The following is a 12978-nucleotide window of genomic DNA, read 5'->3' as shown; positions in this document are numbered from 1 at the left end:
GGTATTTTAAATTCGCCGGGATGAAGACTCTTATAGTTGCTGTTTCGGCAACATTACCTTCGTCAGGCACATAGTAAAGATATTTTTGTGTATCTAAGATTATTACAGCGTGCAAATCCTATAAGTCAGAGAGAGATACTATTAAAGTCCAATCAGCTTCTTTCTCTTATCTTCATACCTAGGTAATATGTCTGATGAAGGCAATAATAAATTTCCGAAACTATAACACAAAGTTTTTTTTCCTCCTTCGGTCAGATTTTGATTTTTTTAAATTTAAGTATAAATCGGTAATGTTTAAAGTCGCGCTCTATTACTACTCGGGTATTATTATTACTTTTGGTAATACAGTAAATTCTCTTCCGGCGATGTCAAAACGCTGAACCGGAGGTTATATTAAAGTTTTGAAATTCATAGCGCTTTTGCATAAACATGAAAAAAATATTAAAGCATTTTCGAAATTTCTTTCTTTCCGTATACTTCCATGTATTGGAAAAAATTATTAGGAATCGGCTCATTTCCTGAAAGACAGAAAGAAGACAGTTTCGTTATTCTGATGTTTCTATATTGTTGTTTGTTTGGACACGGGCATCTCTTTGAAAGGGGAGGGGGAATTGTATATCCAAGGAGGACTTATATCGACAGATTCCTGATCCAAGAAATAGATCCAGTAGAGAACTTTAACCTTGAAACGAAAATAGAAATAAAATTTGAACAACACATTATTTTCTTTCATATTTTCCTAGAAGAATGTAAAGTAGCTTAAACTTTGTTTATAGCCACACTATCCATTAGCATATCAAATTGGGGGACACGGTGGATCAATGCTGGAGAGCGTACCTCTAGTGCATTGTGACCCTGGTTCGATCCCGGCCAAGATAAGCATGTGGTGGACAGCATTGTGTCTGTGGATTTTATCGGGGTATTCCCGTTTCCTGCCACATCCTCATATTACCGACTCTGACCATCATTCACTCACCTTAATCACTCGTCTCCATTAGCTAAACGCCATAATCGTTGGACGTTATACGAAAAGATTTCATGTAATTTTTTCATACCAAATTATAGACGAGGGAGTTTGCGAAAAGGGATTCGTGTATATACTTACATATAAATCCTTTTATATTTCTTAGAAACCATATCAGATGCTTTACCATAATCTGAAGAATATTTTCTCCAATGTCAGTTTGAATAGATTAGAGCGCAGAGAAACGTCCATTGGAATTGAAACTAATTTTGCCAATTAATTTTCAACCATTTTCGGAAAGTGAAATAATGCTGTAATATTTCTTTGTTTTGTAAGTTACCTCAATTCAAATTTTTCATGCGATATTTTTTTCTTCTTCTTTGAATTAAGATCTAAAGGAGAAATGTACAGAGATTTGAAGAGTTCTGCATTCTATAATATTTTAATCAACTACTTGTTATATCTCTAAACATAGCGAAAGAGCGAATCTTACTTCTTGCAGACATTATATCGTGCCCAAATCAGATATTCCGAGTTTTCTACGTAAGAGATGTTTTAAAATTATGTATGATTTTCATTATTTCATATAGTAATCACAAAGAAGTAATAAAAAAAGGAAATAAAGTATAATTTTTACTATCATATTTTATGATTGTGTCAGAAATATATCCATAGCACTTTTTGAATTTTTTTTTTCAAGTATGACGCAAATCAATATGGGAAGTATAAAAAGTAGTTTACTTCTTTAAGCTTGTAGCACAATTTTCATCATAATTCGGTATGTAACGTTTCTGTCATAAGTTTTTGCGTTTCCGGTTAAGAAATCTCTTCATGAATTCACAAACTTATGCCATATAATTTATGCGATTTACTGAATTGTTTCAGATTTGCTAATATCTTTCCCTTCTTTTCCAGGTGACAGAGGAAGACATAGCGTTATGTATGGGAGAAATAGAAAATCCATTGGTAGATCCTGAGAATATCAAGGAACACCCGTTAAGGATATTGAGCCAAGAAAATCTAACTGTTGTTTCGACATTCACAGGCAAGTTAGGTTTTCTTTCTAGGTGGATGTATATTAGTAAAAAAGAAGAAGAGACATTAACTTTCTTAATGGATGAACTACTTTTTGTATCTTTTCTTGTAAAATCTAGGAGAAATAGAAAGAAGTCGTTACTATTTGTTTTAAAAGTATTCTATCAGGCCATATTTCCGTATTGTCAAACTACACGTAAATACAATACACTGAGCAAGGCTATGTGATAAATATATAAAATACACAATTACGTAACAGTTTTAACACAATAAGTGTGTCTTCATCAGACTTCTACTCCTTCTGAATGCTACGGAGTTGGTCACCTCCGTGTGGTTACGTGATTGTGTGTTTTATATATTTATCACATAGCCTTGCTCGGTGTATTTTTGTGTTTAGTTTGACATTTATTTTAATGATAGTAACTGATAATTCGAAATAATATACCATTAGAAAACTAATAATGAGTTTCCCGAATGATTTTGCTGAAATAGTTCATCCTTCATTGATCTAGCAACTCTAAGTATACTTTGTATATACTAACGTTCTAGATATTTGCTCCATGTGTCTTCCTCTAATTCTTATTCTAGATAACAATTAGGATTTTATTTTTGGCGAAAATTCGACTAGGTCCAAACCCCAAATTTGGCGGCCAATAATTCTGGAATCAAAGATATGCACATGAAAACAGTTTACTTGCATACTAAAGCGACTGCAACGACTCGTTAAGCTTGATCCCTACACAAATCGTAAATATATTTTTCTTCACTTCTGATACATCGGAAGGTTTCGTTACGATTCGTTGGCTCGCCTTCCAAACGAAAACAGCAGATGTTCGTTTGTGCTCTCATGCGAGGAATAAGGTTTAAAAGTCTCAGCTTAAACAAGCCAAGGTCGACTATGTCACTAAAAATTGTTATAAAATAATATGTGTAGAAAAAATGGCCCATCCAGTATGGACGAATTAGCCGGTTAAAAGTGAACTTGTTTTTAACTATTTAAGATGTAGTGGAGGGAGAAAAGCGGCGCCAAATATATAGAAAATATTTGTAACACAGTGAAGATTGTAACAAACAAGAAATGTTCTAAAGTAAAACTTTTTTAAAAGAAAAATAGAATAAAAAAGGAGAGCAAAACTCCCATATACTTAACAGAATGGCCGCCAACTTAACTCTCCTCAGCACAAGTTCTTGAATAATGTTTGCCAAATTTTGAAGTCATGGTGAATGAGTAACAATGAGTGACAATAAATAATAAACACTGTAAATAACTCTTAACAGGAAAGATAACAATTATTCGAATTAAACAATAACACGAACAATAACAACAATGAAAATCTAAAACAATTAACAAAACGAAACTTAGCTGTAATTTGATAACACTGTGCCATTAGAAGATGTTCTCCATGTAGCCCGAGAGACGATACTGGGAGATTTTTGTGGGTAGGGGTTGACGACCGGAACATCCCTTCAGTTCTATTGGGTGATGAAATCGGTAGATCTAGGTCAAGCTTCAGACTCCTTGCGATCACTGTAAGCAAGACAAAATCTGCTTTCATACCAAGTTTGGTCACGATCGGGTAGATTCTGTAGATTGCTTACGATATACACTAACCATGTGATTAACTTTATTTTCGAAAAAAAGGAAGAGACGAATCAAGTGGAGGGTGAAAAATAAGTAAAGTGCTCCTATTTCGCTAACTAATGGTTAAAAGGAAACAAAATGGTCTCGAGTACCTTGTCCTGTATAGCATGTGAAAATATATCTGAGTAGTCTAATCAATTTATTTTTGGATCAGAAGATCCAATATATTTCAATCAAAAATTTTCTTGTAGGCCTTATCCCTGGAGAACTATGTACATACAGTGTAGCCAAACCCAAACGATCAATTAACTCAATATGATGTGCTTATTCCGTAGAAAATACAAAAACTCGATTTAGGGACCTTTCAAGAATTTTGTAGCTCCTGATCCCAAAGCTAATTATTGGACAAGATCACAATCTTTTGATCCATTTTTAGTTTTCCTAAAATTCTTGTTATTTTATTTGTATTTCTCCACATTATTATTGTTTGTTACAAATACATATTGAATTAAGTTACCAATAAAACCTTGCATTTGACAGAATTGATAAGTTTTCCTTGTTAATTAAGTTGTTATATTCAATATGTATATTTTGATAGTCATCAGCATTCATCTTTTTTATTTGCCATGTAAAATAAGTATTTGAGTGGTTGTCTTATATTAAATACGATGAATTTTAATTCACTTCTAAACATAAATATCGTACCGAAGTAATACCAGATTTAAATTTATTAATCTGATAAACTTACATAGGTTGCTGCAGGAAACGTAAATTATTATTCAATACATACTTTTTTTTTTTTTTTTTAAAAAAAAAGTATATTAGTAATCAAGTGAAAGTCAATTATGTAGAAGTATTTCATAAATTTTAGAATACAATTTATAGGGAGATTCTGAAGTGCTAGAAAGGATATTGGTATAGTAAATGATTATGTTGATATTGAGATAAGTGCAAATATTTTATTTTAGTACTAAAATCATAACGAAATGAAACGCTTAAATATGCATACATTTCTATCTAGCAGTAATCTTATGGACGACTCGAGTACTATTACATGTAGAGCGGGCAACACTCGGAAAGGATAAGTGAATATATAAATTGGATCCCTGTAACCACTGTAATAATAATAATAATAATAATAATAATAATAATAATAATAATAATAATAATAATAATGTTGATAATAATAATAAAACGTACACGTATGAAAGTCGAATTCTCAGTAGCCCGAGACTCAAAAGAGGTAGAAAAAAGTGAACAATGGCGCCCTGTAATACCACAACAAATGTATGAAATTTTATATTTAGAATTTAGAAATGAAATGTAGATATATGTATAATCTGAAGAGGAATATCAGATTTCAGAAAATGTAAACATAGTTAAAATATAAATAAGTAGTGGAATATGAAAATGTTATAGCAATGGAACGTCCTAGAAATATGTTACGATGTGAATGGCAGTGTTGTCATGTAGACCATAGTTCTCGACTTGTTTTATACGTGAATGGCAGTGTTGTCATGTAGACCATAGTTCTCTACTTGTTTTATGCTCGGAAACTTGTTTCTGCAAAATATAAAACATTCTTAATAACAATGTATTATTATATCTCTCGTTAAATTTCAAGTAAGTGTTAGTAATCTTTCAATTGTGACTTTTTTTGATGTACTGTAAGTTACACGATTACCATAATATATATCTAGTATAGCAGTATAGGAATAATGTATTACATTTTTCTATAATAATACTAATACTAATAATAATATAGTAATTATTGATTCTTTCTATTACAGATTCGTTGTCTGTTGCAAATGATTTGGAAAGAACACTTCCCAATAGCAGGTCACTACAAGACGACGGAAGACCATATAGTTTTTTTGAGTTACCGGAATACGGACGTGTATGTGAAGATTTAAATACTGCGTGCAACAAAGACGATTTTTTTGTTAAAAAATTTGACCAATTAGCTAGGCTACACGAATTGTACAGGACAGTTGCTGGAGCAGAGAAAAATAATAAACCCAGTGTTGTTCACCAGTTACCATCACGCTGTCAATCTCTATCACTCTCGGATATGCTGTACGGAACGAAACCTCAAGGGGAGACTGGAAGTCTTTATAGTGAACCCGTGACCAAATCCTCGTCAAAAATCTGCGATAATTGTAAAATGACTTTGAACTGTACGAGTGACATTTTCAAGAAGTGTGATAGTGGTGGTGGTGGTGGAATGGGCGGGGGTGGTATGGGATGGGGCAGTGCCACGTGGAGCTATCCAGCGATGATTGACAATTCAGATGTGCGTAGTGAAAGTGGTCTTCTACAATGTAATAGGTTTTGTGCCAAAAATTCCTCGCCAATAAATAGGCTATCATTAACTTTCCGTGGTTTGGAAGACAAAGAACTGCAAAACCACATTGGAAATGGACTTCAAACTAATAAACTTCTTAGTATTTCGTCTTTGCGGCATCCGGACGGTGCTTCCAATCCAAATTTAGATAAACACTCGTCTGTTGGACATATATTTGAAGAGAAAAAACCGCGAAGTAACGAACGAGTTCCAGGAAACGGAGCATCAACATCAGATCACGAGGAAGAGACGGCGACAAAGACTGCAGCTTCTGTAGAAGAACGAACAGTCACCGGGAAATCCGATGACGAGAGTGAAAATCCTCCACCGTCAGCGCCGTCGTCACCGGCTGTGAACTCGTCTTCTGGTAAAACAGCAAAACTAAGTCGATTATTTGGCAATGTTCGAAAAAGTTCCAAAAGTCCAGCGAAATCAAGTAGTAGTAACAGTAGTTCGCAAAATCATGTTACGTCATCTTCTCCTGACAAAAAATCAAATGAAAAGAATTCGTCTTTGTCTTGTAGCGGACTAAAATCTTCGTCAAAATCTGTTTCCGGGAAAGAATCATCTTCGCGATCCAAGAGTAGTTCTAAGTCGCCGTCGAGACAACAAAGCAGTAGTGGATCAACTACTAAATCTGGTGGACCTTCATCTCAAAATTCTCAGTCATTAATTCCCAATTCCAAGTCAAGATCTCCTAGTAAAAGCAGTAAAGAAAAAGCCTCATCCTCTTCGAAGCAGTCAGTGTATACTTTTAATCATCCGAGTGGCGGTCTGCCAATATTTCTTCCAAATCCGTCAGAAGGCTATGACAGTGGTAACGACTCTGGCGTTGTGATGGTGCAGGGAACATCAAAGCCCATATCTTCTGCTCTGGCAAGGAAGACTAAAATTAGTACCACGGCAAATTGTGAAAGTTCTGGATATGAAAGTGTTGTTCGTGATAGCGAGTGCTCCAGCTTCGGTTCGAGTCAAGATTCAGATGGAGATCGACATGAAGTTAACAAACAACCAGTGAAAGGTATGTGTTTATATCACTGTAGCAACTTCAAACTTACGTTGTAATAATTAATTGTGTATTTTCAATATTTAAATTTATCACTGTGATAAAGTAGGTTCTTTTTCTTGTGGAGGAGGTGCGTTAAAAAGGACAGGGAATGCACACCTTTTCAGTAATACAAGTTTTCATTAGACCTTTATGCAAGAATCATAATCATAGTTATTCTGCCATTATTGGCAGGTCATTTGCTGCAACTGAGAAGCTTCCATGTCCCACGGTCTACCGCTAACCTCTTCGTCTTCACGTACGATTTCTCTGTTTTGATATCGTCCACTAATTGTAGTCTTCTTCGCCTCCTCACTGTCTTTCCTGTGACAATACTCTCTAAAACTCCCTCATGACACAGTTCCTTCTTAGCCAATGTGCCAACCAGTTTCTCTTCCTCTTCTTCATAATATCTTAAATTGTTCTTTTCTTTTTCACCATTTCTAGCACGCTTTTATTCATTTTCTGGTCAATCCAGCTAATTCTCTCCATTTTTCTCCACACCTACATTTCGAAAGCTTCCAGTAGTTTTTCATCATTTTTGCACAATGCTCATGTTTCTAACCCATACCGCTCAATATTCCATAATACGCAGCGCTTTATGAGTCTTTTTCTCAACTGTTTGTTCAAGGTCCCATAAAATAGAATTTTCTTCCTCCTAAAGGATTCTTTCGTCATTCCTTTATGCAATAATATAGGATCTTTTATTTTTAAAGGAGAAAGGAATTAGCATTAATTCAAGAGAGGCCATATCCAGGCTGGTACTATATGTTGCATGGTTGTGCAACCGGATATTTTTTAAATACTAAAAATATTTTTAAGTATTAAATTAGTGTATCAGTAAAAAATAAACCTTTGCTCTTGAGCGCAAAACAGTATTGATGCATTTCTAAAAAAATAAATTAAAAAAACTGAAAGAAAGAGAGTGATATACAAATCCAGTGGCAGCGAGCGTTGCTACTGGAAGCAGTAACATTGAGCATATGGCAGCGAGCTCCTATCTCTTAAGATGAGGAAGTGGATTTATTCTTGCATCGCTGCTATCCTTTTGTATTGCGCTCTTCCAGTTGCTACTTCGTTCGCAACTGGGATATAGTTAGCTTCTGTAGTAGTTACGAATTCCTCCGCTTGGCGGCGCTTGTCTCAATTGATAGGTTGAGTGAGATATAGACGCTTGGAAGAAAGAAGTTATTCACCAAACAGAAACTCGCAAAGAACAAATAGGCGTCTGGTGGTAGCAGGGGCGGATCCAGGCTGAATGTTTGGGGGAGGGCGGTCGTTCGAAGTCAATAGATTTTATTTTACATTTATAATACAAAGGTAAAAATTCTTGGGATATATTTTATTTTTAAAATAAAAAAAAATATCCTATTCTGGAGGGGGGGGGGGGGATCGAGACTCGAAGAACAGAATGTCTTACCACTGGTCTAATTCCTAGCTGTGTGTCGCTCATGCACATGATCCCGTGTTCGATTTCTGGCGGAGAGCATAAAAAATTAATCTCAAATCATTCACTTTCAATACTCATCTGTCTTCTTTAGCTTAAATTGATGTAATGTTAAACTATCATTTTATTTCATTTTCGAATGAAAACATCTTATATTTCATGCTTCTTTATAGTAGAATAGCAGACAAAAATAGGTAGTTACTGAAAATGAACTTTTTGCCCCTTATATTCATACAAAGAAATGCTAACAAAATGCATATTGTCGGAGGAGAGAGGTGTTTCTATATCTTAAGAAAATAAAGCGGAAAATATTTTTAGTAGCGATGCTTTCTATTTAGAAAAACTTGGAGAGCAGCATTTCAGATTTCAATGAAGTCATAGAAAAATTTGAAGCTCGAAAAGAACGAAGAAAGACCGTCCATTTCAAAATAATGCATAGTTTACTTAATTAACTAATTTTGTTTACTGTGTGCATGAATATATGCAATTTTCTTGCTTTTTTTCTTCTTTTTGGGTTAACGATATCATTCATGCTTACAGCACATGCTGTATATTCAATTTATCTCTTGTTCAATAACATGAACGTTGAAGTTTTGTTTATAAATAGTGTATAAACGTACATTGATAGTGGTTGTTTGAAAAAAAAAGGAAATAACTTATATATTAAATCAATATTAGAGAATACACTTTAATCAATAAATATACAAATGGAGCTTATAAGGACTTTCCTCTTCATATTTCCTGAATATTTTTTCGATAAGATTAAAGAATGCTGGGGGAAGGGAACACTTGCGCGTAACTACATACCTTTGATATTGCCACATTGCAACCGATGTTTCTTCAGACCACGAACCGCTACTGCAAAATAGTAATGCACATTTTCAATCTTACGACTTTACAACTTACCTTAATGGTTCTTTACTTATCTTTTAATGCTTAATGTCGTATGTTCAGTTGCAACAATTAGATAAATAAGTTTTTCACACAAGTCCCTATTAATATTGTGCGCATTAAATATATGGGCAAATTTTGTAAAGATACCATAAAAACGGTAGATTTGAAGTGAGTGGTAGATACAAAATCTACTGAAAGATAGAATAGTGCATTTTCGTGTCTATTGAACATTATTTCATTCCTATTTCTTGATACGTGTTCCCGACAAACTGTTAAACAATTCATTTACAGGAGTTGAACAGAACTTCAGGATAACACTAAGACAAACTGCTTATATCTATTCTTCATTTATAAAAGCAAAAGCTTTAATAATCTTAGCAAACAACTTGTTTAATAAAAAAAAAAGAATAGAAGCAATAAACTAAGCTAACCACCTTGTGGGTTAGTTGTTAGCAGTTTTAGCCTTTCGTACGGGAAAATTAAATTCAACTGTAATCGCCCTGAGTTCGAGTCACTGTTCGGGCAGACATTTATTTGTAACCGCCCAGAGTTCTGGTCGCTGTTCGTGGTTCGTGGTCCTACCAATAAGTATTCTCCTGAGACTGGAACTTACCTGGACAGGACGAGGAAGGACCTCTCCAAGAAGAGTTACAAACTGTTCCTAAATCGCTCGTCGGTCTCAATAATGAGATGAGCATTAGGCGCCGAGAGGTTCGGGTGTCTCGTCTCGAAAACCTCACGGACGATCAGACGATTATCCAGACCATAACGCATACGAACATCACTCATACAAACAACGAAAACACACTGAATTAAATGACACTATACTTATTTATTAGAACACTATCATATAAAAAAAATAAAATAGCGAAGAGGAATGAACACAACACTGAACACTGAATATGTAAAATAATTTTCGTCACTGAAATCACACTTTGCCTTTTCAGTGCGCGATAGCCCTTTAAATATATAAGATTATAATTCGGATTTCACAGTAAATGCTTCTCTCACACCATTGACACACTTGGGGGATTAGCACTGGGGAAAAGTTGTCTGGATCGTCCCACGATGAATCCAGTTGCTGCGCTAACGATCCTGCAGCGTAAAGATGAGTCTTCAGCAAATTAGAAAAAATTAGATTGCTGATGTTGGAGGGCGCGTGTATAACTTACATGTACGCACAAGGTCTGCGGACCTGGAACTTCACTAGTTGGGGCTAGCCGTAAGAAAACGTCCTTCACCGGCTAATAGCTTGTGCCCCTTGACAAAAAGTTAGAATTGAAGCTCGACGCGAGATGCGTGGTTACGGCTTCTAAACCTGGAGTCAAACTTCCTGAGCACCGAAGCTCAAGGTATGGGTTGCAATGGTCAACTGAAAATGGGTTGGCAGTTCATTTCAAAAATCACTCAGTTAACTCACCTGTATGCACATACAAACAGAATATAGAAAACAATGTATGTTAATTTTAGTCAACTGCCCATAATGCACTAGACACGGCGATAACTCTGACGTGAGAAAGTACAGATAACGAGTACGAAACAACGCAGTTGGTGCCACTTTGGTCACTGGAACATCTGGTCAGCCCGTATTTCTCTAATCTATTGCAATATTTCCATAAGCGATTAAAGAAAGCACTTAATTTAGTTCCCAATAACTATAGAATATATACTGTGTATATAATGAGTCAGGGAGAAACACTGAAATGGTTCGTCACTAGCTGAAATGTTCTCACTAAAAGCAATGTTTTAAATATATATATGAAAAAATGATGAAAGACTTCTTTGTCCAATTGTGTGGGAAAGAAGCAATTCCCACCGAAGAAAGAACTTATATGCGTTGCAGAATAAAGTATAAATCGAAAATAATGATCACTGTCTTTACGAAATATACAGAGGTCCACAAAAAATCATTCTATAACCTGGTAGCGGTTATACAACTCTTCCCCGGTTCACATGTATTCGAATCGTACGTTAATTAATCGATTTGGATAGTTATACAAAAAGGAAAGTTAAGACTCGAAAGGTGCACAATGCTTAAATTGTTTTGGACTTCCAAATTATGTTATGCATAAGTATCGAATATCTTATAGACTATATCAGTCTGTTGAAAGGTATCAGAACAAAAATGGTAGGAAATATTCGAGAACCTTTGTGTGTCTATGTGAAATGAATTCAGCGTCTCAAGAATAGGTTTTCTTATCCGTTAACACTCTGTTTAAACTAAGAGCGATAGAAATTAACCATTTTCGTCATAGTACAAAAAAGGTAAGAGATAAGGACAAGCGGGTTTTTGCAATCAATTCAGCATCTGAAAAAATAGATACCTTCTTCATCCGTATCTCGGGAAGTGGTAGGCCATTTACTACTACTTCTGCTTCCAATATTGATCTCTATAAAGTAAAACCAGGAAAAGACTGAGACAAGCGTTTTTTTTTTTTTTTTTTGAATAGATTCGACGTCCTAAAAATATTTCCCATTATTGGTATTTATGGTTTAACATCTATGGTTTAAACCGGAAGTGGTAGAAATTAACCATTTTTGATTTCAATGTTCATCTCCATAGAGCAATGATAGTAAGAGACCATGGTTATATTCTATCTTTGACATATTCTATCTTTGACATATTCTATCTTTGACCTTATCCCTCTTCTTCAACTAAAAGTTATGGATGTACTACTTCACACTGAGTTTGCATAGTTTGGAAGTTTACCATATTTTCACACTGTGAAAACGAAGCTTACTTGTTTTAGCAAAGTAACTACTGTCAGTGAAGTGTTAGGTTGCTGTGCAAAAGACGTTATGTCGACAAATTAACAAGGAAAAAAAGATTCAATTATATTTAAAATCTCGCAATTTTGTACTCTCAAGATATATCCCTAATCTGTAATTGTATAGAAATTATGTTTGATATGTTGTGTCTGACACACGTATGAAGTATACAGCAATAAATTCGGTACATCGAGTTTTGATGTTATATCTAAACGGTTATAATGTTACTGTATAGTTAAGTAATATTTTAAAACCGCTGATGAAATGTGATAACGGGTGATAAGAACATTCTTTAAATAATTTATGCTTTTCATTTAAGTAATGTTGTCTGGTGTAAGAAATATTATTCGTTGAGGAGAAATATTGCTTGTACAAATCTAATAACAAACGTAAACGTGAAATGTTAATAAAGATAATGTGTATTACCCTAATATGTGAAGATAAATGTATAAAGATATAGCTTTAGAAAAGTATGTAAATGATATTACTGTTGGAAACGTAAAAGTGATAACGAGATATGGGTGTTTCTAATGACTCTCCCGAATACTGTATCCTACGTATATATGATATGTTCTACTTTCTCTAATTAGTTGCATTCAACTTAGAGGGACGGTAATATAGGTTGGATCGTATATATTTCAACGAACTTTCAGAGATAGCTACCATTATATTTTAAACGATACATTATTCTATCTCGCCCCCGTTTCTTTTGTGTAAAAGCACAATGGTGTGAGAACACGCATGTACCTCTTCTTTTTTCTTTTTTTGTTTCTTTAAAATGGACAAAGATACCATGTTTACGATACTTATAAGCATTGAACAAAAACATACACGTTGGTAAAGCCACTGTGCGTGAGTTTGTGTCATCAAATGAAGGGTTGTCGTGATAATGACACTA

The 12978-nt window shown here is 34.6% G+C and overlaps 1 protein-coding gene across 1 annotated transcript in view; it reads left to right on the top strand.

Moving 5' to 3' along the window:
* Positions 1 to 12978, top strand: part of LOC145685971 (uncharacterized) — a 1426958-nt gene that overhangs the window by 1400483 nt on the left and 13497 nt on the right. Inside the window, 2 exon segments of the mRNA XM_081758763.1 lie at positions 1880 to 2009; positions 5372 to 6946. Of these exon segments, the coding sequence (XP_081614889.1) occupies positions 1880 to 2009; positions 5372 to 6946 (1705 nt within the window).

Source organism: Thermobia domestica, chromosome 5 (assembly GCF_964235325.1).
Source record: "Thermobia domestica chromosome 5, izTheDome1.hap1.1, whole genome shotgun sequence".
Classification (NCBI taxonomy): domain Eukaryota; kingdom Metazoa; phylum Arthropoda; class Insecta; order Zygentoma; family Lepismatidae; genus Thermobia; species Thermobia domestica.
The sequence above is the reverse complement of the archived record's forward strand: the minus strand, read 5'-3'. Positions and strand labels throughout refer to the sequence as shown.